This window comes from Rhinolophus sinicus, linkage group LG06 (genome assembly GCF_036562045.2).
Source record: "Rhinolophus sinicus isolate RSC01 linkage group LG06, ASM3656204v1, whole genome shotgun sequence".
Lineage (NCBI taxonomy): Eukaryota > Metazoa > Chordata > Mammalia > Chiroptera > Rhinolophidae > Rhinolophus > Rhinolophus sinicus.
In genome coordinates, this window is record NC_133756.1 from 17,099,916 (window position 1) to 17,127,629 (window position 27,714).

The 27,714-nt window shown below is 35.1% G+C and overlaps 1 protein-coding gene across 3 annotated transcripts; it reads right to left on the minus strand.

Moving 5' to 3' along the window:
- IPP (intracisternal A particle-promoted polypeptide) lies at positions 1-27,714 on the minus strand. Of its 3 annotated transcripts, none has more exons than XM_019749360.2 (9): positions 27,492-27,714; positions 24,586-24,924; positions 19,102-19,533; positions 17,445-17,600; positions 16,016-16,183; positions 13,190-13,327; positions 12,528-12,650; positions 10,706-10,926; positions 1-2,105 (listed from the first exon to the last, which is right to left on the minus strand). In XM_019749360.2, exons 2-9 carry the CDS (start codon positions 24,875-24,877, stop codon positions 1,881-1,883), a joined length of 1,755 nt encoding a protein of 584 aa, XP_019604919.2. In that variant the 5' UTR covers positions 24,878-24,924; positions 27,492-27,714; the 3' UTR covers positions 1-1,880. The 3 variants fall into 3 exon arrangements, with proteins under 3 accessions (XP_019604919.2, XP_019604920.2, XP_019604921.2); XM_019749361.2 differs by having other exon boundaries at positions 27,363-27,501; XM_019749362.2 differs by lacking the exon at positions 27,492-27,714 and adding an exon at positions 27,038-27,321.

The following is a 27,714-nucleotide window of genomic DNA, read 5'->3' on the forward strand; positions in this document are numbered from 1 at the left end:
TTAAAGCCAGTGGCTGAAACCACTACATGATCCTTTATTAATGTAGAGAATAGTTTACTACAGCCTGATAATAAAGGAAAGAAAGCTCATATTCTTCAGAAGATATTTCTCAGAAGGAAAAGCAAAAAGCAAAATACTTTATTAGTACATTTTTTTGAAAAAACTGTCATTACCTAGGAAGTAACAAGCATATTTACAATGACCTATTTTCAGGGATTGTCTGGACCTATTAAGCCCAAATACTGATTGTCTTGACATTACATTGCTGCTACAGCAGTACAGAATGGCTCCCTTCACAGTGCCATTTTAGTTGCCAGGAAATGAGAAATTATCGGAGCATCTTGTAAATCTCTTGAACCAGAATGCAGATTCTCTGTAACTACCCTGTTTCTCTGAAAATAAGACCTAGCCAGGCCATCAGCTCTAATGCGTCTTTTGGAGCAAAAATTAATATAAGACCCGGTCTTATACATTATACCCAGTCATATAATTTTATATGTAGTAAAATAAGACCTGGTCTCATATTAATTTTTGCTCCAAAAGACGCATTAGAGCTGATTGGTCCTTGTGGGCCAATTCAAATATTCTAGATATGAATGCTACCTGAGTCTTTAATGCTTACCAAAGTATTTCTATCTAAGTAAGCTACTGATGCTTATAACAACAACATACTGAAGGAATTTAGTAAAGAAAAGGGGAAATCGGGAATATACAAACAAAATCCTGGAATCAGCTAGGTAAATATAAATGTATGCAACACCTTTAATATTAAATGGCTCCAACTGACTAGTAGAAATGACTTAAAAGTGATGATGTACACGAAGAATCTTCCTCTCAGAACTAGACAGAGAACAATTCTTTAGAATGCTTCTTGGGGTAAATGAGAAGTTTTGAGGAACAGTTTTGGATCAGAAGCCTTTTATCTTATAAGTCAGTGTCAAAGAAGTTTCACAGGTATCTACAATTCCACCTTCTCCAAGCCAGGCAGTAAGCAGCTTTGTAATAAGCTCATATTTAGGCTTCCTGCCCAAGTACAAGTAAATTCACAAAGCTTGATAATCTAATAGAAGTCCCTCTTCCCAAAGCCAAACAGATATTTTTGGTGACTATTTAGAAAATAGGGAAGAAGTTTATTAAGTGCATACCACCATCTAAGCTCTATCACTCATTACATCATCCAACTGCAGTAATGGGCTGTCACTAAGAACTTCCTATTAATTACTTGCATTCTCAGCATCAAGACAAAAAACATAAGTGAGCAAAAGCTCTTTTTATGCTGTTATCAATAGGTGAAACTTACCTCTGTATATAAATAGCTAGATATTTCCTACATGTCCCTCCCAGTATATCTGCTGCCAATAAAAAGTATGGGGCTAGTGAAGACTCCTAGCATCAAATAAAAGTAGGAAGTTGTTTCACTGCTTTTCTCTGTAGGTTAAACTATGGCCATGGAAAATTGTGCTCTGGGTTGAATCATGAATATGTAGACACCTTTAACCTGTCTTACTGATAGTCTTACATCACATACGGGTCTTGTTATAGCTTGAATTTCACTGGAGAAACCCCTATTTGCCAAGAAGCTTCTAGCAAATCATTTTTACAAATAGGACTCCTAACTGGACAATTCTAGAGCACAAATAGCATTTCTGTTGGTAAGCCTGGCAATTTTTTGTGAGCTCTTTATTAATTTAGGATACATATATTCCATAACCCTTCTCACTCAAATTCTTAGAAAAATCATTCTTTAATTATTTATCTACCAAACACATGGAAAACTCAATAGAATCAGAGGGTCCTACCACCAAGTACATGTGTGATTTGCAAAAGGTCCGATCCTGTATTACCAACATGTTTTCTTGTGGTCTCTTGTGGTTTATATTTCATAGTACAGCAACACCTCCTTCACAACGACTAGTGATCATGTTACCAATTTCTGTCCATGTATCTGAATGAGGGTTATAAACTTCAACTGAGTCCAAGGTACCAGGAGCCAAGAAATCATGGCTGGAAGATCGCCCTCCAGAAACATACAGAAGCCCATTGACTGCCACCACACACATGCCTGCTCTAGGCACTTTCATTGAGGCAACTTCAACCCACTTTTCCTGGTTAAGAGAAAAAAAAAGTTAGCAGTGTCATAAAATGGTAATAGAGAAAACTGCTGAGAAATCAGATACCCTGGTTCTTTTTACATGTTTAAATTTCAAACTCATAATCCAGTCAAATCAGTATATAGAACATTTTTAAATAAACTTTCAAGTACTGTAGACAAAGTAGTGAATTTAGAGAAAAAATAATTTAAAAATATGTCTGTAATTAATTATAAATTATGACCAGGACATAATCTAGAAATTCTATATAGGCAGGCATTCTGAGAAACTAGTTCTATGGAATATAAGTAGGTAATGTATACACACACACACATAGAAAACACAAATCTACAAAGCTCCAAGAAAAGAGCTTATATGCGTATATATTATAGTATACAAAACGGCTTTTAAAAATCTTTGAGATGCTAATGAGCCTTATAAATCTTAGGGAGAGTGATACAGCAAAACGCACTTGCCAAATTTATTTGACCACGGAATCCTTTTTTCAAGGACCATCTAGTGGAGTTAGTGATTTTCTGAAAGTATAGATCAGAGGTTGGAAAATATACCCTATTTTTATAAGCCTACAAAATAAGAATGGTCTTTCTATATTCAAAGATTACTTTTTTAAAAAGATGCCCAAAGAAGAGATTATATGTGGCCCTTTAACAAAAAGTTTGCTAACTTCTGGTATACATTGTTCCCTGAAGAAATTTCAGTAAGCTGCTATAGCCAAAATGACTTGTAATGTCCTACTCCAGGGAAAATGTCTACACCCAGAAAATAGGAAAGCCAATAAATGTCCTGGGAAATAATCAAGAAAGAAAAAAGCAAATAGCCAGATGAAAAAAGAAACACCTGGAAATAAAGCTTATGATAAAAGTCTATAAAATCATGAGAAGTGAACAATGATTATTCATCAATGCTACAAAGTGAACTTTTTGAGGACAGGAACTTAATGAGCTTCACATTCCAGTATCCAGTACAGCACCAGCACATTATAGAGAGTCAATGTATGTTTGCTGGTCTGAACTTAAATGAAATTCTGAAATACTAAAGCCAGAGACAATCCTTTGAAATTAAAGAAACAGATTAAATTTGAAGGCTAATTGATTATCTGAAATTACAGAACACATCCCCAAAGTTAGCATAGCTGTAAAAACATAACTTAAAAGACAGATATACTCACAAAAATACCTATAGCTGATTAAGATAAATTAGGATGTCGGGGTTACGAGTATGTTTATCATTTGGGAGAACTAACCTTTGCTTCCCCACAAAAATGGCTCTTGACAAGAATAAGGGAAGAGTGGGGCTCACCCTATAATGCTTATCTTTCATTGCTATCAGTGTATTAGAACTATAGTTTGCTTTTTATCCTGAGTCACCTCAAAATAAACTCTATAAAACCAGAAACATGTTTTACATTATCTTTAGGTTTGGATCTATAATGTGGGACTTCAGCATACAGTAGTAACAACATTTCAGATTTATGCATGAAAAACCAATATAACTCATTAATGGTAAGCACTTACTTTGTAACAAAAATCTATTCCTTTCCAGCCATATAGAAAAATTAGCAACAGAAAGTACCCTCAGAAAGTTCACTTTTTATATTACCAAACAAAACCATATAGAAAGTAAAAGGAATTTGAAATATCACTAAAGTTTAAAACTTGTCAGAAATGAGAATCAAAATCATGCTTTACAACACAACAAGGACTGCACTCTTGCCACTTTTTTTTTTTCTCAACTTTTTTTTATTTCTTGCCACTTCTAGTCAACATTGTACTGGAGGTTCTAGCCAGAGCAATTAGGAAAGAAAATGAAATAGAAGGCATCTAGATAGGAAAGGAAAAAGTAAAATGATCTCTACAAATAACATGATCTTGTATATAGAAAATTTAAGGAATCCACAAGAAAACTGTTAAGAGTATGAGTGCTGCAAGGTTATAGGACACAAGATCAATAGACAAAAATCAACTGAATTTCTATACACTAGCAATGAAAAATTGGAACATAAAATTAAGAAAACAATTCAATTTGCAATAGCATCAAATGAATAAAATACTCAGGAATAAATTTAACTAAGTACAAGGAACTGAAAACTAATTGTTGAAACAAATTGAAGAAGACCTAAATAAGTGGAAATACATCCCATGTTCAAGATGAAAAGACCTAGTATTGTCAAGATGGCAAGACTCCCCAAATTGATTTCAGATTCAATGTAATCCCTATCAAAACTCAGGTGGCTTCTTGGTAGAAATTGATAAGCTGATCCTAAATTTCATATGGAATTCAAGGGACCCAGAGTAGCAAAACCAATTTTTAAAAAGAAGTACAAAGTTGGAGGACTCACATTTTCTGATTTCAAAACATTACAAGGCTATAGTAACTAAGACAGTGTGGTACTGGCATAAGGATAGACATAGATAGATAAATGAATAAAATTAAGAGTCCAGAAATAAACTCTCACATTTATGGTCAACTGATTTTCAACAGAGGTACCAAGACAATGTGATGGGAAAGAATAGTCTTTTTAACAACTGTTGCTGGAACAACTGGTTAGGCACATGCACAAGAATGAAGATGAACCCCTACCTCACATAATATACAAAAATTAACAATGATTCAAAGACTTAAATATAAGAGCTAAAACTATAACTCTTAGAAAAAAGTGAAGGCATAAATCTTCATGATCTTGAATTAAGCAATGGTTTCTTAGTTATGATACCAAAAGCACAAGCTAATACAGAAAAAAATCAATTAGCCATCAAAATTAAAAACCTTCGTGCTTCTAGGATACCATCAATAAAGTGAAGGAAACTATAGAATGGGAGAGAAATTTTGCAAATCATTTATCTAACAAAGGACTTGCACTTGATTATATAAAGAACTCTTACAACTTAATAATAAAAAGACAAATAATCCATTTTAGAATGAAAAAAATTTGAACAGATTTCTCTTCAAAAAAGATATACAAATGACTGATAAGCCCATTAAAAGATGTTCAACATTGTTAACCATCAGGGAAATACAAATCAAAACCACAGTGAGATACCAATTCACACCTATTAGGACACATCTATAATCAAAATAAAAAAATATACAAGTAACAACAAGCACTAGATGTGGGGAAACTGGAACCCTCATACACTGGTGGTGGTTATGTAAAATGGTATAGTCGCTTTAGAAAACAATCTAGCAGTCCTGAATAAAGTTAAACATAAAATTACCATGTGATCCAGCAATTCCACTCTTAGGTATATAGACAGCCAAGAGAAACAAAAACCTATGTACACACAAAAATGTCCACATACGTGTTCATAGTAGCATTGCTTGTAATAGCCAAAAAGTTGAAACAACTCAAATGTTTGGTGTGTGAATTATATTCTCAATAAAGTTGTTAACAAAAATCTTTCTACTTAAAAAATTAAAAAAATAAAACCTTTAAGTTTTTAACTGTTTTAATAACCATTAAGCAGTTTAAAAACCACAAAATTCAAATAACGCTAATTCATATTTACCAAAATACGTTTCCTGAAATACTTTTTCCTAAGATGTTTCACAAACAAAAGCAAGGGTTGTGTTGTCAATTAAATTTGAGAGTCTTAGCATAAAGATTCACAAAGTTTATTATTGTACTACATGATGTAAAGAAGTCCTGTGGTAAAGAAATTTATTTAACTTTGTTTAACCCAATTTTCCCTAAATATAATTGACCAGGAAAACCCATGTTACCTAATTCCTATTAACAACAGAAACAATCAGTATTTCATGGAAATTTATTTGGAAAAAGATTGGTCTAACTTATTAGTCAATGGCATAACACATCTTGTACTTCATGATCACAGCACCTAACAAATTGTAATGCAATTTTCTATTTCTCTATATTCTCCACTAGAATTTAGGCTCCTTGAGAGCTGGGGCCTTGTATGTTTAGTTTGCCTTTATTTCCCAAGGTATAGTACCTGACCTATACTTACATACTAAGAAGTCTATAAGTATTTGTGAATGAATAAATGGACTAATGAACAAATACGTGACAGAACAGTTACTCAATGAAAATATAACCTACCCTTCCCTATCTGTCTCTTCTCTTCCCTCCCTAGCATAATTGAGTCAACCCATTAACTGAGGGTATGAGGGAACATTGGGAAGCTCATATGGGCTGTGACAGGATGGGTATAAAGTGCAGAGGTGGCAGGTGGAAAAAACAGCTGGTGTGACAGGGAGATTGGTTTCATTTAACAAATACGTGAATGGAATGAACAAATAAGTAAACATATTAAGAATAATGGGAGCTAAGTTTTTAACTAACAGAGAAGGTATTTACAAACACAGAAAAACATGAAATAATCTGAGATGTTGGATTGGAACTGGAGCTATCATAACCTCATATTTTTATAACATATATGCACAGATAGATATAAGAATAGTTATAAATAAATGTGTGTGGATACATATTTTCTAGTTCTGTTTACTGATAGCAATACCCCAGTAGCAATGAGTACTCTGAGTATCTGGATCTTGGATTCTAACTGCTGTCTTTCACTAAGAGAAACTGGAGCTTCTTGAAGAAATACCTGATTCCAGGGCAAGAGCAAAGAAAGGATAAGATCAGTGTGAAAATTTTTATTATGTCAGAAAGTACAGGAATGCTGAAGGAATGATGGGAACACATCAAAAGGGCACATGTAAAGATGCTCAACATCACTAATCATAAGGGAAATGCAAATCAAAACCATAATAAGATATCACAAATGTCGGTGAGGATGTAGAGAAAAGGGAACCCTCATACACTGTTTGTGGGATTGCAAATTGGTGCAACCACCCTGGAAAATAGTATAGAAAAAAAAAATTAAAAATAGAACTACCATATGACCCAACAATTCTGCTTCTGGGTAATTATCCGAAGAAATCGAAAACACTAATTTGAAAGGATATATGCACCCCTCTATGTTCACTGTAGCATTATTTACAACAGCCAAGATCTGGAAGCAACCTAGGCGTGCATCAACAGACGAATGGAAAAAGAAGATGCGGTACATGTATATAGTGGAATATTACTCAGCCATAGAAAATGAAATCTTACCATGTGTGAGAACATAGATGGACCTACTGAGTATTACGCTAAGCGAAATAAGTCAGACAAATAAAGACGAATACTGTATGATGACATTTATATGTGGAATCTAAAAAAAAGACAAACAAAATAGAAACAATGCATAGATACAAAGAAAAAAACTGATGGTTGCCAGATGGTAGGTGCGTTGGAGGGATGGGTGAAAAAGGTGAAAGGGATTAGGAAGTACAAATTGCCAGTATAAAAATAGTGCAGAATGTTAAGTACAGCATAGGAAATATAGTCAATAATATTGTAATAACTATATACAGTCACAGATGGGTACTAGACTTATTGTGGTGATTACTTCATAAAGTATATAAATGTCTAATCACTCTGTTGTACATAACTGAAACTAACATTATATGCCAACTGTAACTAAAAAACAAATTTTAAAAAACCAAGATATTATAAATATGTTCAAGGATCAAAAAGAAATATTAATATGATGAGGGGAGTAATGGAATACAAAAAACAAGCAAACAAAAAGATCTTTTAGAGATAAAAAACACAATATCTGGAATGAAAAATTCCTTATAGGGGAACAGACACTGCAAATTAGAAGTTTATATACCACAGAATATTAATGAACTTAAAAACACAGCAAGAGAAACTATCCAAACTGAAGCACAGAGAACAAAGTTTCAGTTATACAGGATGAATAAGTTCCAGAGCTCTAATGTTCAACATGGTGACTACAGTAAATAATACTATACTGTATGCTTGAAATGTGCTAAGAAAGCACATATTAAATGCTCTCACCAAAAAAATGGAAACCAAGAAAATGGAAAAGGGAACTATGTGAGGTGACAGATATGTTATTCAGCTTAAGTATGGTAATCATTTCACAATGTATATGTATATCAAAACATCACACTGTACACCTTAAACATACACAATTTTTATTTGTCAATTATACCTCAATAAAGCTGGAAAATAAAAACAAACAAAAACAAACTGAAGAACAGAGAGAAAAAAGATGGGAAAAATATTAACAGAGCCTCAGTCATCTGTGGGACAATATCAAGTAGTCTTGAATGCATGTTACTGGAGTTCCAGAAAGAAATCAGGAGAATATTTTAAGAAATATGGCTGAAAACATTCTAATTTGATGGAAGCTACAATCTCACAGATTAAAGAATTTCAATGAATTCCAAGGAGGTTAAACAGAAAACTCCAACAAGGCACACATAATCAAATTACTGGAAAGCCATGATAAAGAGAAAAATCTTAAAAGCTGATAAAGGAAAAAAAGACACATACAGGGGGAACAAGGATAAGAATGACTACTGACTTCCCATCAGAAACAATGCAAGAAGATAAACAACACATTTAAAGTGATGGGGGAAAAAACCCTAAAATTCTATACTCAGCAAAGTATCTTCAAAAATGAAGATGGAAAAAGTTTCAGAAAATGAAAGCTAAGAGAATCATTGCCAGCAGACCAGAACTAAAAGAAATATTAAAAGGAATTCTTTGGGCTAACAGAAAATGTATAAGAAACTCAGTTCTACATAAAAGAATAATTAGAACTAGAAATAATACATATATGCATAATTATCAAAGACTTTCTCATTAAAAATGTATTTTAAATATAATTGACTGTTTAAATAAATATAATGTATTATGGGGCTTACAACATATACAGACATAAAACGTATAATAGCACAAAAGCAGTAATGAAAGTGATTTTATAAGTTTCTTACATTAAAAGTGAAGTGATATGATATTATTTGAAGGTAGATTTGATACATTAAAAATATATAAGTACGGGGCAGGTAGATTTGATACATTAAAAATATATAATCCAGCCCGGTGGTTCAGGTGGTTGGAACTCTGTGCTCCTAACTCCAAAGGCTGCCGGTTCGATTCCCACATGGGCCAGTGGGCTCTCAACCACAAGGTTGCCAGTTTGATTCCTCGACTCCCGCAAGGGATGGTGGGCTGCGCCCCCTGCAAATATCAATGGCTACTAGACCTGGAGCTGAGCTGCGCCCTGCACAACTAAGATTGAAAGGACAAGAACTTGACTTGGAAAAAGACCTGGAAGTACACAAAGACCTGTTCCCCAATAAAGTCCTGTTTCCCTTCCCCAATAAAATCTTAAAAAAAAAATTATATATATATGTGTGTGTATATATATATATATATATATATACACACACACACAGTATAAACGTATATAATATATAATATAAGCCCTAAAGGAACCACTATGAAAAAAGGTGAAGTGATACAGTTAATTGGACAATAAAAGAAAATGGAATATTAAAACAGTCAACATAAAGACAGAAAAGGGAGGAAAAAGGACCAAAGAATGAATTATACAAAAAGGAAAACAACAAAATAGAAGTCTAAAAACCAACTATATCTGTAACTACATTACACATAAATAGTAAAAACTCTAAAGAGCCCATGTGAAAGTCAGAGATTTCCAAACTGAATAAGAAAACAGACCACAACTATATGTTATCTTACAAGAGATGCAGTTTGTAAAGACATAGATAGATTTTAGGTAGAAGGACAAAAAGATATGCCATGCAAATGCTAATCAAAAGATAGCTTGACTACATTAATGGTTACATTAAAAGCAGACAAAGTAGACTTCAGAACAAAGGTTATCAGCGATAAAAACATTTCATACTATAAAAGGATCAATTTATCAAGAAGACATAATAATCTCAATGTGTACAGACTTAATAACAGAGATTCAAAATATGAAGCAAAGCCTGACAAACCCATAATTATAGATGGAGATTTCAACACTTCTTTCTTAGTGATTGACAAAACAATTGGACAAGTTGGAAAGACTTGGGAAGACTTGACTAACGCTAATCAAATTGACCTAATTGACATTTATAGAACACTGAACTCAACAACACCAGAATACAAATTCTTTTCAGGCACACATGAAACAATTACCAATACGGAAGTCATACGAAGTATGCTCTATTGTCATAATGGAGTTAAATTAGAAATCAATAACACAAAGATATCTGGAAAATCCCCAAATATTTGGAAATTACATAACATACTTCTAATAACCCATTGGTAAAAGAAGAAATCATCAGGTAAATTAGAATATATTTCAAGATAAATGCTAATTAAAATAACACATCAAAATGTGTGGGATGCAGTTAAAGAAGTGCTTGAAAACAGTTTATAACTTTAAAGGTTTACATTATAGAAAAAGAAAGGTCTAAAATCAATCATCTAAGCTTCCACTTTAAGAATTTAGAAAAAGAGCAAATTAAACCCAAAATCAGATAGAAGGAAACTAAAAAATAGGAACACAAATGAATGAAATACAAGATGGACAATCAGTAGGAAAAAAAAAACCAATGACACCAAAAGTTATTACTAGTTCTTTGAAAAGGAAAAAAAACCTGCAAATGATCAATATCATAAGTGAAATAATGCACATCATTACAGATCTTACAGACATTAAAAGAATAATGGGATACTAAACATTTGAAATCATCCAACCTACCTCTTCAAAGGAATATTTTTCTACAGTATGAAGAGCATCCTGTGTCTCATTCCATCCTCCAACAGAATAGATGCAGTCATTGAGTGCAGCCACCCCAAGATATGCTCTCCTGGTTCCCATTGGAGGAAGTGGAGACCAACGCTTGGAAAGTGGATCATAAACTTCAAAAGAATGAAGCTCTATTCCTTCATTGCTGATGCCTCCAATTACATAAATTAAACCTGGAAATGGAATATTTTCGCTCAGATGCTATAGAAAATAGGATGTAAATAATTATCAAAATTTTAATAGTTGTGATTTACTTACTATACTGATATACTTAATGTAGGGCTTTCCATATTCTTTGAGAGAAAATTGACTTCTGTCTAGTTTATCACAGCTCACATTTAAGCACGTTACAAAGAATTAGAGGTATGAATTTAAAGTGACATTGAATTTTCAAAAAATTTAATGATGTTATAACAAAGCAATTTGTCAGAGAAGGATCTCCCATCTTATTGTCTGCTTGATGATCTCAAATTCCAGATCCACTGCTAGAATACATAGGTAAAAAGGACAAGGAGAAGTACTTTTTTCCCCAAAAAAATGTCATGGCCCTGGTTGATGACAGCCTACCTGTTGCTCAGATGGACATAAAACAGAGAATTGAGTTCAAATTAGAATAGTTCTATATGGCTAGATTAAGTTATCAGAATCAATCACTAGAATACAATAGAATGTAATTCGGAGAGTTCCTTTTTAAATTTGATTGAAACTAATGGCAATCTACAATTATTTTTGAATGCCAATCTACAATTATTTTTGAATGCCTAGTGTTGTTTCCCATGCTCTAAACTGAGGAATTGTAAGTTATAAAGAATGGCATTTTAGGAAAAAATGTGAGCTAAATGTTAGCAAACTTGGGTTCCAGCTCCAGCTTTGCCGGTAACCAGCCATGAAAAAAGACAACTCACAACCTTCCTAATCTTCAGGTTCCTCATTTCTAAATAAAGGGATTGAACTAGATAATCTCCAAAATGCCTCTCTAGCTCTATGATTTTAGATGGGAAGATAAAAATAATAAATATAAAACAGCTAGAGACCCTTATAATATTAAAAAATAGTTCAATAATTTGCATCATGTAATTTGAACATTTAAAAGCTAATGGAAATCTGAGAAGGTACTCACAAAGCAGGAAGAACTTGAGCTGGGAACAAAGTAGACTGAGCTGTCATATAATAATGGGCAGACTGCTTCCTACTTTGCAGGTACATATAAATCTGCTCTCCAACTCTGGACAGAGAATCAGGTTTTATTTGACAGTGCTTACTAACTACCTCTCAGGGCATAGTAGGTAAAATAATTGTATACCATTTTAATATGCAGTACATTTTTAAAATCTATCATAGCATTATATTCTGTGTGGACTGAATCACAATGTACCCTGTAAAAAAAAAAAAACTGAAGAAGACTATAAGAAGAGATTGTGAAAATTATTTTTGATATTCTCTCCCTACTTAAAAATACTTACTAAGAACTGCATGGGAGAGAAAATAATAATAGATGATGTTTTAATGCTTATTTTGCTAGTCAGGTATATTTGCCTATCTGGAATTTTGAATTCTAGCTTTGTTTATTAAAAAAAAATTGATTATTTTGGCAATACAGAAATGAAGAAATAAGAGGTTAAAAGATGTAAGAAGTTAAAAGCAGAGCTTCCATACTGTTAGTGTTAATCACTGAATACTAACAGACATAAAATATATTTTTGTGAAAATAAAGCCTCAAGCTCAGTTTTTTAAAAAATATATCTTTAGGAAAAATATTTTGTTAAGCAATTACCTTGCATTTCACAACACCCAAAGTAGTAGCGTGACATAGCCATGTTGCCAACTACTTCCCATTTATTTTCATCAGGATCAAATCGTTCAATGGTGTTCCCTATCTCAGCTCCAACCCATCCACCTGTGACCAAATAGAAAAATGTTATGTCTGGGATAAATGAATATTTTTTATGAAAAACACCCTAGAAAACACCTAATCTGACAACTTTATATTATGGATGATTATCACATGGAACAGAGGGGTTATTTGTCCAAGATCACATGAAAAGTTAGAATTTGACTGAGTAGAACTCAGACCTTTTATTTCTCTGTCTAGTTTTCACCAGAGATTTAAAATAAAAAAACTTCAGCATACTGCATAGGAAATACGGTATTTTGCAAAACTACCTTTTGAAACAACCTGTTTATTCAGAGTGGTTATTCTAATCATGAGATTTAACTAGTCAGCTAAAGTGCTTCATTGGACATCTCATCTACATTTTATCACCATCTCTTAAGAATTCAACACTTGACAATATTCCCCAAGTAATAATATTTTGAGAATAAAACTATATAAAGCTGAAAGGATACAAGTTTCTTACGGGAGGGAAGAAAAATTTCTAAAGTAATCTGACTAAGAATTTAAATATTAGATATCCTTAAATTGAACAGCATAGTTACCCAAAGCATAGATAGCCCCATAACACACACACACCCCCAAGCCACAGCGGGGGTGATTCATTGAAGCTACAGTTGTCCACTGCTTAGTAACTGGATCATAGCATTCAGTACAGTCAAAAATCATTGAATCCTTTTCACCTGAGTTAAATAAGAGACACATATGAGAAGGTTTAGTAATGCTAATAGCCTAGAACCATAATACAATATTCAGCAGCATTCCATGTTGTCGGAAATTCAACTATGATGTCTGATTTTATACTTCTTGTTAAAATTAATTTGCCCAGCATTATTTTGAATCCATAGCACTGTTATATATTAAGCCCATTTAATGAAGCAATGGTACAATTTTTCTGTTATCTATTTCTAATGCTACCACCCAAACAATCCATGTAATTTTTGAGGATACAATTTGCATTTTAACACTTGTATAATTTGAGTTTTAATGTAATCCTTATCTAGCAACAAACTGAAAATGAAATCCTTTTTAACGCTATCATTTAAAACAGAATTTTAAAATATACTATACCTAGGAGTAAATCTAATCAAAAGGTTGTATAAGACCTCTATGGTTAAAATTTATAAACTTTTTAGATAAAATTTTAAATTAAGGAATATCTAAATAAGTGAAGAGATGTATCATGTTCACAAATTAGAAATCAACTGATTTAGAGATATAATCCCAATTTTTAAAAGAACGTTTCTCGGGGCCGGCTCGGTGGCTCAGGCGGTTAGAGCTCTATGCTCCTAACTCGGAAGGCTGCCGGTTTGATTCCCACATAGGTCAGTGGGCTCTCAACCACAAGGTTGCCGGTTCAACTCCTCGAGTCCCGAAAGGGATGGTGGGCTCCGCCCCCTTGAACACGGCACCTTGAGCTCCCAGATGGCTCAGTTGGTTGGAGCATGTCCTCTCAACCACAATTCCAGGTCATAAATGTAAATTACAGACATAAATGTAAATGGCAGAACTACAAAATTTAGAACAATAAAGGTGTATTTCCTCATGTCTTTGGAGTAGGAAAGGATTTCTTTAGAAAGGTACAAAAACACTAACCATAGTGGGGGAAAAAATAATAGCATTGGCTACATGAAAATTAAAAACATATTTATCAAAAGATAACATAAAGAGGGTCAAAAATAAAGCAGCAGAGTAGGAAAATATATTTATAGCACATGTAACTTTATGAGGGCCTACGATCCTGAATGTGTACAAAACTCTTTCTGTGCAGAAAAGAGTTAACACAGAAGGCCTGAGACTGTCTCTCCTTAGAAAGGTCTGCTTTCAAGGTTGACCCTTGCCTGGAATCTGGGAACATGGCTAGTAAACAGTTCCCTACACTGTTATAAAGTTTTCCGTAAATTATAAGAGTGGCTTTTTGCAGTGATGAAAATGTTCTGGAATTAGATACTGGTGATGGTTGCACAACTTTGTGAATATACTAAAAACCACTGACCTGTATACTCTAAATGGTGAATTTTATGCTATGTGAATTATATCTTAATTTTTTTAAATAGTGAATATTAACCCAGATATGTATGTATCTAGAAGGAAATAAAATAAACTATTAACTGTGTTTATCGCTGGGTGGTAAAATTATAATATGTGTGATTTTTATTTTCTTTTTCATATGCTTAGGTTTTAGCAAAATTTCTACTATAAAACCTGAATTACTCTGATAATAAAAAATATTTTAAAATTACATATTAAGAAATACCTTAGGATAGCAATATTGGTAGTATTAATAATAGCTAGCAAAGTCAGCATTTTTTGATGGGCCCCCTTTTTTGCAGGGCCCCCGTAAGTACTTCTATGACATCAGAAAAGGGGATACATACATATGCAAGTGCCACGCAGGACACTGTGACCCTAGGTTAAACAGGCGAGTTCATAAAATGAAACTATCCACAATTGCCAAAATGTACATAAAAAGAACTATTGGAGTTCTAGTCAAAGATTATATAAAATTATGGCCTTTATATACTGACAGAAAGTTATTGCTTAAAACTCTAATTTTTTTGTGAGGCTTTTCAGATGCACCATGACGTTTATTGATTTAAATGAACAGTTTTTGAGTGACAATTATATTCTCTCCAAAGAAAAAATAAAAATAAAATATTCCCTATATCTCTCTCATTTTAACCTAACAGGATCATAGTCATAAATAAAAATTTTGATATACAACTTTTAGTGTTTTAGACTGATCCATAGAAATAAAGCAAAAAGATTAGCTGTAAGGTTAGAGATGATCTACCTAGGCTTGCTGCTATAAAGACAAATTATACAGAAGTAAATATTGATATTAAAAGTGTTAGCATTTATTTCTCTTTAGATCCCTTTCTGGTAATTATTTTCCTCCAACATTCAAATCCTCTTTAGTTTTATTAATCATTTTCTAATTCTTAATTGTTTCAGAAAATACAATGATTTCAATCAAGAAATATCCCAATGCCTAGCTGACTTGTTTTTTTATATATCCCACTGTCCCACTGTTAAGTAAAAATGATTCATAGTGTAGCTTTCAGAATTAAAAAACTTTATCCAAAATGTTCACCTAAATTTGGGTGCCATATTTTATAAACAACTTTTCATTAAAACCAAACCTAAGTATTCTGCCTTTTAATAAATCACAGTACCCCTCTGGTCTGAAATTTTCAGTATCTTGTGTTTCCTTTTTTTTTTTTCTTTCATTCATTTATTCAATAACTATTTATTGAACACAATTATATCTACATATACCCTAGTACCTAGCAATATATACAAGGCATGTAAGAATGCAGCCAACCTATAGCTAGAGACTAATAAGGGAAATAAGTCGTTTTCATTATTACCTCCAATAGCGTAGACCATCCCTCCCAGAACTGCTACTCCCAGCCCACATCGAGCCTGATGAAGTGAAGACACAGTGGTCCAGTACTGGCTAAAGGTGTCAAAACGTTCTACACAGCTCAGGGCTCTGCTATCACTCCAACGACCACCCTGCAACCGAGTATATCCACCTGAACAAAGGAAAGGAAAGGAGGAACACAGCAAATCCCTTACTGCTAAATATGGAAATGGTAGTAAGGAGAAAAACCTAGCCCTCTACATCTAGACATTCAGTATAACTATTTCATAGCACGGAATAAATGCTTTAGAATCTGTCATGCGTGCGCGCGCATACACATACACACACACACACACACACACACACACACACACTTCTTAAATGTGTCAAGTCCTGAAAGATTATGGCTTAAATGCAATGAGTTAACCACAATGAGTCTTCTACCACTTGGTCTTAGTTATAATAGACTATTAGATAAAACATAAATCTAGCAGCTGGTTATCTGTCTAGTTAGGAAGTTTCATTATGACTTCTGTTAGTCTCTATTTGCAATGAAAAATAGTGAGTTGAAATTCTGGTTTGACTTTACATCATTAAAAAAAGTTTAGCATGCACTCAAAAATCACATATTAATAGATCATAGCATATATAAAATTATACACACAATTACATAAATATTATAAATTATACAGAAAGTGTATTTTCTTTTAAATTTTCTCAAGTACAGCTGACATTCATTATTTTATAGAAAATATTTATATATAAATTTTGTATATAAATCTGGGCAATCTGCCAATATATACCGTGTTTCCCTGAGAATAAGACCTAACTGGAAAATAAGCCCTAGCATGATTTTTCAGGATAACATCCCCTGAACATAAGCCCTAATGTATCTTTTGGAGCAAAAATTAATATAAGACCCAGTCTCATTTTCAGGGAAACACAGTATATATCAAATATTGATAAGGATTAATGCTTTTAAAAATAAAAATGAAAAGAGGTTTTAATATGTTCATCTGATACGCCTATGGATTAGCCTGCACATCCCCCTTTTGGAGACCACTGGTTCCTATCATCCCTACTGACCATGCAAGATACTGTGAATAGTTAAAATTTTTGAGGTTTATTTTCCTTATTTTTCACTAGAATTCAAACTTTCAACTTTTAAAGCAATATTTCTTTAGTCAGCTATTGACAATAATTGGATAATCTAAGAACCCAAAGATTCAGATTACAGATGTCAAATGAGTAGCTATTTTATTCTTAGATGTGTAGTGTATTATATAAACACAATTTATAAATCTGCAGCCTGTAAGTTAAATTAAATGTCTAACTGACACACCTGAATATTGTGACATGTATAATAACAAAATACTAAAAGGTTTTGATCCTGAAAATAAAGATAATTTCTATTACTTTTTAAAAGTTCTCACCTACTGCATACAGGTACTTTCTTGCTTTCTTCCGAGGTCGTACCTTAGATGTTTGCAGAAAACTACAAAACTTGTTCTCTTTGGGAGATTTGCATACCTCACAGTACTCTTTCAAAAGTGTTTGCAACGCAACACGAAGATTAAAATCGGATACTCCTAAAGCAATGTTTAAAAAGATAATGTTTTAATCAACTTTTAAGTGATATTGCAAAGACATGTTTCCATAAAGATAAAACACATTTAACAATCAAAAAAATAAAAATTCATGATCAAACAATGGCTATAATACCAAATATTACTTTTCTCATTGCTGCTACAAAACATACTTTTTTCCTTAAATCAAAGGTCCATTTCCTAAAAATATTTTGAGCATGATTGGGTAGGTTGTTCCTGCTCAAGGATGCTTAGCTGAGAGGTAAATTGGGAATGAAAGTCAACGTGTGTCCCACTTGGCAAATTTTAAGGCCTGGACTGCCCTAAAAAGGCACTATTTTCTAATTTGCACAAAAGCACCATATACGCTAGCAAGGGACTGTCTCCAAGCCTTGTCCCTATATCCCAGAAGTATATTGAGAAAAGACGGTCAACTAACAAAATCTTGAGAATTCTCACTAATAACTAATCATTTGGAGAGTGGTAGAATGAATAGGTAATAAGTAGAACTGAGACGTCAAAGAACAAAACCTTGCTTGAGGTGGGGGGGGGAGGAAAAAAATAACAATGCTAATTACCTCATTTTTCTTAGCAGAGAGTCTATACTGTATAAAATGAAACACAAAATGAAACTGATTTTCATCATCTTTTAATGATTTTTATCTTTTGCCCTTAACTCTGTAAGTACTTTTTAGAATGAATATCTTTTGGGATATAGAAACATTTATCTGAAATTAGTTATTACTTCAGTTTCTTCTTTGTTAACTTTTAGTGAGATTTAAGTACACTTTTAATATTTATAAATAGTATGTACAGAATGATTATTGTAATTTTCTTTCCTATCTATCCATCCAACCATACATCCTCCTATACTGAGATATCTGAATGTTAATTATAACTGGGGGACTTACAGGATTTATTGAGTTTTGGTTTGTTTTTAGCATATGCAATTTCCTCAAATTGCTGATCTTTTCAGAGTGACAAGAGAAAATCTTACACTGAAATAATTAGTACTGCCAGAAACAGCAGTATTTTAGCTTTGTCAGTAATTTTTATCTGTAACTCTCGTCTCTATTAGGATTTAATCTCAAGAAAGGTACGTAAGGGGGGTAAGGAGGAGCGGGGCTCTAGAAGAGGGTAAACGGGGCCTAATATATGCTGATGGAAAGAGAACTGACTCTGAGTGGTGAACATACAATGTGAGATATAGATGATGTATTACAGAATTGTACACCTGAAATCTATATAACTTTACTAACAATTGTCACCCCAATAAACTTTAATTTAAAGATTAAAAAAAGGTACAAAATGATTTGATTAAAATTAAAGGGTAGAAATATTGAAATACTACTGTCTACCTACACATAAAAGTCTGTATCTTGCATACAGTAATTATTCAATAAATGTCTGCTATTGAACTGAAAAATCAAAACACTATGACATTTCAAATAGAGAAAAAGCCACTGGATAATTGATTAATTTGATATGCGACAAAAAAAATTACCTTCTATGTACTTTAAAAGCCTCTGAGGAGGTAATAAAGGAAATCGAATTGGGTCTAGCACTTCTACCACATGTTTTCTTCTCTTTCCAAGATCTCTGAGAATCCACTGCATTGCAGCTAAGAACACCTGGTATTCATCCTCAATGCTGAGCTCTTCACTTCGCAAAATTTTTATCAGCTGATCTTTCGTAAGTGCCAGGAACTCTTCCCCACTCTGAACCTCCAAGAAATGGACATGAATGTAGTTTTCTGTGAATTCCAAAAGATCATGGCAGGCAATCTGCTCCGAGAACTGAAAGATCCCTATGCAGTTCAGTGGATCAATTTGTCGTTTCAGAAATTCACAGCAAAGATTAACAACTTCAGTCAACTGTAGCATGTCTGCTGCAACAATCAACTCCTGAACATTACTCACACCTATGTTCACTATACCTAGGGAAATAGGAGACAACATAACCAGCAAAATAAAAACAGACATTGACTTATATTCAAAACGCATTATACTTGTCTCTAATAGCCAAGTAAAAAGGCAACAAAGGATCTGTACAAAGAGCACAAAACTTAAATGATGATAGCTAACATTTATGGAACACTTACAATGAACAGGAGCATGAATTGCTTTATACATTCATTTAATCCTGACTATAACCCATATAGTTGAGGTTTTTTTCCTTATTTTTGTATTCAGAAAATAAAATCAGAAAGTTTAAGTAACTTGTCCCCAAGTCACATGGTTAAGTGAGCTGAGGGTAGGGATTGACATCAAAGTCCATGTTTTCAACATAAGGCTGTAATGCATCTAAAAAACATTTACTTAGGTACAAGGAAGGGTGAGACAGGGTCCCTATCTTTAATTATGATAAAGTGCCACACAAATGTTAATTTTAACATTAGGTATAACCAAAAGTCTATAACATATGAGGAGTTATTACATACTTAACATTTAAGTAACTATATAGACCACTCTTTTTCCGGAGGGCTTCACTTTCATATATTTATACTATGACTTTGGGAGGACATCAAATAGTCAATTATATTTAGAAGGAAAAAGAGACATTGTAATTCTCCTACTATATAAGGATGAACTCTCCATTCAATCTTATACTTTCCCTTTATCGCTTTTATAACATTCACTCCACTAAGCTATTTGTCTAAAGTTTGTATTACCAATTAGATTTATAAAGTCTGTTGGGGCATAGTTTGCCCCTTCTGTATTCTTAGCCCAGAGTAGGTGCTCAACATTTTTGTTTTATTTTTATTTATTTATTTCAAACATTTTGTTTTAATGAAGAATGGCCAAAGAGATTATGGTGAGAGGAAGAATACTGCTTGCTGAATACAAACTGGGGGTTTTCCAAAAGTATAAGAAATGGAATCCACCATGGGCGTAAATGGTAGTGGCTTCAAAGAAAACTAAGACTTACTTGAATGAAATGAGAATTCACCACAAACTTGAAGAAAATAAAATCACAGGCTGTGATCTAAGGGGACTGAATGACTGCTACTGGATAAAGTCAAGAGTTACTTGAGAATAATAAAAAGAATGCCCTCCAATTTAATAAGGCTTTATAGATTACAAAAAGTACTTTTACATTTATTAAAATTTATCTCATTTAACTTTCACATGAATTATAAAGTGCTACTGTCCCCACTTTATGGTAAGGAAAATGAGGCTCTCACAAGTTCATTTCTACCAGGGATGCCAAAAAAATGTATACACATGACTTGTATTCATCTTTTGTTATTGGTATATATTGAGTATTACAATTTTAATACATTTTTTCCTTTCTTAAAACATGTATACATTTTTTGGGTACCCTCTGTATTTTGTAAATACCTAATCTGCATTACCTAGAAAGCTCTGTGAAGGCAGAGGTCGTGCCAATTTTGTTTACGTCATATCCATAGTGCCTAGCTCAAAAAAATTATTCATAAATATCTGTTGAAAGGGTGAATGAATAATTGACTAAAGTTAAATGAAATGCCTTGTATCACATAGCTAATTAGTGGCAGAGCTAGATCACAAACTCAGGTCATTTTATTCCAAGTGAAGTGCATATAAAAGTCTAAGGTGAGTGTGGGGACAGAGCCAGGAGTGCAATTTCTAGGCTCTTGCCCTCAAGTGGAAAGGTGCTCATTCAGGTAGTAAATGGCCATCAACTGTGATTGGATGGCCATCAGCTGTGGCTAGTTGGCCGTCAGCTGTAACCAATCAGTGAGCCATTGGCCACTAATATAACTGCTGTGGCTACGCTAGCAGAAAATGGGGGCTAGCAAGAAGATGGTGGCTGAGCTAGCAAGCGCGGATTGCAGCTAGCAAGTGCGGATTGCAGCTAGCAAGTGAGGTTGGTTGGCAGAGAGAAGTGGATGGCAGGTTGCGGATAGTGTGGCTCTTGCTTCCTGTCTCCAACCCAGCCGCCAGCGAGAATATAGTGGTATGAGACTCCCTTATCTATGGCTCCGTGGGTGTTCCTTTTTGGCCTCACCATATCCTGTGTTCTTGTGCGAGGAGCGGGACTAGAAACCCCACATGACACCCTGCATGATAGTGAGAAATATCTGTTAAAATCTGTCAGAATTGTGAATGGCTAACAGAATGTATGGACAAGTCTGTTATGTATGGACAGGTCAACAGAGTGATAGGTTTTGCTGCCCCCACAACCCCAAAAAGGAAAATGCTATTACAATGAAAATCAAAGAACATGCTTTGTAAGGACAAATTGTCTCAAAGACTACAAAATTCCCTCTCTAATAAATACCCAATATTCATTTTCTCTTCATCCTTACTAACAGAACCTTGATTTGCCCTGCTGAAAACTGTATTTCTTAGCCTACTTTGCAGATAGCGGTGAATTTTTTATTGAGTTTGGCCAACAGCATATAGGCAGCAGTTATTGGGTAAGGCTACCAGAAAAGTTCAAAAAGAGGATAGCCTCAGCTGGCAGGTGCTTTTGCCTTCCCCTTTTGCTCCTTCCACTGGCTGGAGTTCAGCCAAGATGAGTTAGGCATGTTTATGTGATGAAGTTACAAGCTATAGATGGTGGAGCAAAATGTTGGAAGAATAATGGGACACTAAAGACATCCCGAAACACCATTATCAGCCTTGGACTGTCTACTATGGATTCATTTTTGTGGAAAAATAAACTCCTATCTTGTTAAGCCACTTTACATCTTTTACTAGGAGCCAAATGCTGTTTCGTAACTGTTATACCAATTTTAGCCTTATATGTCAATATTCTACAATCTTATTTCCCCCAAAATATATTCAGTAGCTTTTATTTCTCTAGGTTTTACCACTTTTTTTTTTTTTTTAAGATTTTATTGGGGAAGGGGAACAGGACTTTATTGGGAACAGTGTGTACTTCCAGGACTTTTTTCCAAGTCAAGCTGTTGTCCTTTCAGTCTTAGTTGTGGCAGGCGCAGCTCAGCTCCAGGTCCAGTTGTCACTGCTAGTTGCAGGGGGTGCAGCCCACCATCCCTTGTGGGAGTCGAACCGGCAACCTTGTGGTTAAGAGCCCGAGCTCCAACCAACTGAGCCATCCGGGAGCACAGCGGCAGGTCAGCTCAAGGTGCCATGTTCAATCTTAGTTGCAGGAGGCAGAGCCCACCATCCTTTGCGGGACTCAAGGAGTTGAACCGGCAACCTTGTGGTTGAGAGCCCACTGGCCCATGTGGGAATCGAACCGGCAGACTTCAGAGTTAGGAGCATGGAGCTCTAACCGCCTGAGCCACCGGGCTGGCCCAAGGTTTTACCACTTTTTATTTCTTTGATGGAAGTGCTCATCACCAGCAACCTGGTAATGATTCCATGAACACTCTCTCACTAAATCTCTCTTCTTGCTACTGTCAGACCACAGAGGAAGAATAGACAACCTGCAGCATTTCTTCTGTTTTCATGTAGTTAAACACTAATTCCATTGGATTAACCTGTGTTAATTTCTACTTTGCAAATAAGAGAAGTAAGGATATTTATGAAGCAGTTTTCAGCTCACACAAGTCATTTAGAAAAGTGAGATCAAGAACCCCTCAATGCTAATTTGTACATTAGCCAATAGGCAGAGCTGCACTGCTTTCAGTAGATAAAAGATAATCATTTTTGGGGGTGGCCGGATGGCTCAGTTGGTTAGAGCACAGATCTGAACAACAGGGTTGCCGGTTCGATTCCCACATGGGCCAGTGAGCTGTGCCCTCCACGACGAGACTGAAGACAACCAGTTGCCACTGAGCTTTTGGAGGGGCAGCTAGATGGCTCAGTTGGTTAGAGCATAAGCTCTTAACAAGGTTGCCGGTTCGGCATGGGATGGTGGGCTGCGCTCCCTGCAACTAAACATTGAAAACAGCTACTGGACTTAAAGCTGAGCCGTGCCCTCCACAACTAGACTGAAGGATAATGACTTGGAGTTGATGGGCCCTGGAGAAACACACTGTTCCCCAATATTCCTCAGTAAAATAAATAAAAAAAAGATAATCATTTTTACAATCCCAAAATTAAGTTATTTTCTGAAATTTTCCAAAAAGAAACATGAAGTAACACAAAGAAAAATCACCTTTGCTCATTTTCCAGGTTTAAGTACCATGAATTAAATAAACAACACTTTATCAGGCCACATAATTATGCCCCACCAAGTAGTCCTTTAAGGACAACATGGTATATTCTCAAACCTAGACCAAACAAATATAGTCTTTATTTTCAAACATTTATTTTCCTGATTATAAGAATAATATGTAGTCACTACTGAAAAAAAAAATTTAAGGCAAGCAAGTATAAAAATGAATGTGAAAATCACACATTTTCCCATACACATACACTGTATTAACACTTTAGTATATTTCTTTATACTAAATAAAATATTTTTATTTAGTATAAATCTTTTTTCCATGTACATTTATGTTACATATTATACGACATACTTTACATATGTGTATTTTCTAATGTTATTAAAACTTCAAAACATTTTTAAAAGTTTTGACTAAAATAGTACATGTTGATTATAAACATTCTGAAGGAAAAACAGACAAAAGAGGAAAAATAAGAATCTTCCATTACTAGAGATAAACACTTACCAACATTTTGATCTTTTTACTGTGCTGAAATACAGACAAGTGATTTTTTTTTTAAAACAAAACTGGGGTGGTATTTATTTAAATCATTTGCGAGGCCTAAAAGATATTCCATTATATATACATGTACCATAATTTACTTAACCATATAACCTACTGAGTGAAAATTAGATTGTATTCAATATCTACTATTATAATGTTATAATAAACATTTGGTACATAAATATTTGCCGGCATCACTGATTAATTCCTTAGGATTCCTAGAAAATGAATATGTGGTTAAAAGATATGACCTTTTCAAAGACTCATAATAACATATTGTCAAATTACTTTCCATACGAGTTAAATCGATTTATATTCCCATAGCAGTACATGAGTGATTGCATTATTCTTCACTCAAAGCTACAGGCTCACTTAACATACCTGTGTAAACGAAATCTAGAAGTATTCGAAATATTCCAGCTTCAATTCCAAGAATCTGCACAACATCTTTTGAGGACTCTTTCATTCCTCCAGTGAACAAAGCTGCAAAGTAAGGACTACTGGCAGCCAAAACCAACCGATGAACTTTAAAAGTTTCCTTCCCAACTTGTAGCTGCACATCACAGAAATGCTGTCCATTCCTCATCTTATTGATCTGGGCCAAGATGAGTTGGGCATATTTATCTGATGAAAAAGGACTATCACCAGCCTTGGGATGGCCCTCATTAGCCATGATGATAAATTAATTAAAAGGTCCGTTGTTCATAATGTGGTTCTATCCTGAAAAACAAAATAGAAAGAGACCAAACACCATATTTTTGTGTTTAACGTGTCTTCTATTCATGTACATATGAAACATTCCCTATCCTCAAGTAGCTTACAATCTACTTAGGGATATAAAACACACATGAAACAAATAAGGACTAAACTGTGTGGCACCATTCCTGATAGGGTTGCAGAGAAGGGATAGTAATCGGGTCTAAAATAATTGGAGGACACATCACAGCAGAAATGGGACCTGAACTGGATACTGAAAAATAAAAGGTATTAAGGTATGAAGAGAGAGTATTAGTCCTTCTGTGTGGAATAAAGAAAAGAAGGAAAGGCACAAAGACAGACAGAAGTTCTTGTACATTGCAGTAAGGAAGCAAACAATGCAGCCAGAATGAACTTTCATAAAGCAATTGCGATCAGGGCATCTGTCTGCTTAAAATCCTTCAATTTGTACACTTCCCTTAGCACACAAAGCCCTTCAAATCTTACCACTGTCTACTTATCCAGGCCTATCTCCTATACTCCTCTTTGAACTTAATACAACAAAACCTAACAATTTGCTGTTCTTTGAAAGTGACTCTTTCATAGCACACTTTCCCACCTTTCCCTTCTGCATCTGTCATAATTCAAGACTGTTCAAATATAATTTCTTTCAGGAACACTTCCTTGTTCCTCTCTCCTCTGGGTTTGGTCCTCAACCAAAGCTTACCTATTTTACAGCCTATATCACACTCTATCTTGTCAGACGTTTCTGTCTGTCTGTCTCTCTCTGTGTCTCTCTCTCTCTCTCTGTGTGTGTCTCTCTCTCTCTCTCTGTCTCTCTGTCTCTCTCTGTCTCTATCTCTCTGTCTCTCTCTCTCTCCCTGAAAGCTCCTTAAAAGACAACCCTTTAAGGGACTGTAAAATGAATGAGTACAATGGGGAAATAACAATAATAGCTTAGGTTGTTTTTGTTTAACTCTGATAGCTTTTGACACATTAAGCCAACTGTAATTCTCACAATAATTAAGAAGCTGGAAGAAAATATATTGTTATTCGAAATGAGAGACAAGGAAACAAGCTCAAAGTTTCCCAAGGACAGTGTTAGTATGATAGTCAGTATTTGAATTCAGGCTTTTTTACTTTAAATCCTGGGCTTTTCCTACCATATCACATGCAAAGAAATTATTAGGCCAGGTAATAGAGAAAGGGCTTTGAAACCCAAGCATAGACATTTGGACCTGAGCTTTTATAGGTTCATCAAGAATAAAATGACATAGTCATGTTTCAGAACTGTTATTTGAGTCTTTAGGTGGACAAGCTAAAAGGTAGCAAAGTCTGAGAAAACAGCTTTACAGCTTCTACATTGAGATTCAAAGGGATAAATCCAAGGTACTTTCTGAATAAAGAAACCATAAGATTCAGTAACATAAGAGATATGAAGATGAAGCACAGGGGAAAGCTTAGATGACTAAGGTTTTGTAATTTAGGCATCAAGGAGAACTGGTAGTAAGACCGACAGAAATGGTGTGGGCTGGTGTTAGAAAAAAGTGGTTACACTTATAGCATTCAGCCAAATTTATCAAAGTAAAAATAACCATGATGATTATCATGATTATCTAGGAATTAACTTATTAAAACATTTGATTAAGAAGTTCCAAGGTGGCTAAAATTGCACTTCAGCATCTCCAGAACGTCAACATATTACATTTAACTGGCATATAAAAGCAATACTGCTGATCCGTTTTAGATTTCTTCCTGTGAGCAGATTTTGGACCCCAGGAGTTTAATTACCAGTTACCTCCTCTGTCCCCAACTTAAAGGCATTAAGCACAGTCACTGGGCTAAAATGCTGCCTCCTGCTACAAAACAGTTTACTGAATATACATCCACTCTGGTAACAGACAGTAGAAATCCTTCCTAACCTGTTACCACGCTTCTTAGTAAATGCTCACACTATCCCACTGCCAATAGGGTACTTCATCCCAAAGGCGGCACGTAGTGTGACCATATTATCAAAGGGAAAAAACGTAAGTCAGAAACACTGTATGAGGATGTAAAGGACATGCCTCAAGAGACCCAAACTTGAAAGGGAGACTATTAGGAAACGGTGGAGACGCCCAGAGGGTGCGAAAAAAACCTGTATTTGGTGGCTTTGAATAGCATCTGGAAGCTGCTTGAGCAAAGGGTGTCAAAAGGAATCCCAGGAGAGCGTCACAAAAATGAGTCTCTTTGTGCCCGAGTTGGAGGCTGGACCTGGAGAGTTACTCCTAAGCTGCTGCGACACTGAAAGCGGATAAACATTCCAGCGCTACTTAAATCGCAGGGGAGGCATCTCAGACGTGTCTGGGGATAGCAGACTGGCCTGGGTCTGGGCCTTCGGATTCCCCAGTCGGGGCGGAAAGCGGATCGGACCAGACGAAGCTCGGGGGAAGGCGAAAACACTTCGACTGGCAGAGGCACACCTGAGCGGCAGGAGGAAACTGGTTCCAGAGGCTCCTCTCTCCTCCTCAGGGCTCCCGAGAGCCGGAGAGAGCAGAGGAGGACATTCCCAGCCCCGTTACTGACGCACCCCGGACGCAGGCCTTTCTTACCGGCCGCTTCCCCTTCCTGCCGGCGCCCGCTCAGGCTCTGCGCGCGCAGTCGCTACCAGCACCGCCGCGAAGAGGGCGAGGGAAACCCGGTGGGGGTAACGAGGCATTGATGACAGGGCAGTGCGGTCGGCGGAGGGCTGGAGGGAAGCCCGGCCTAGTGAAGAGCGCCTCTCGCGCTTGCCCAACCCAGGCCCGGTCTGCGCGTGCGCAGTGCTCTTCTGCT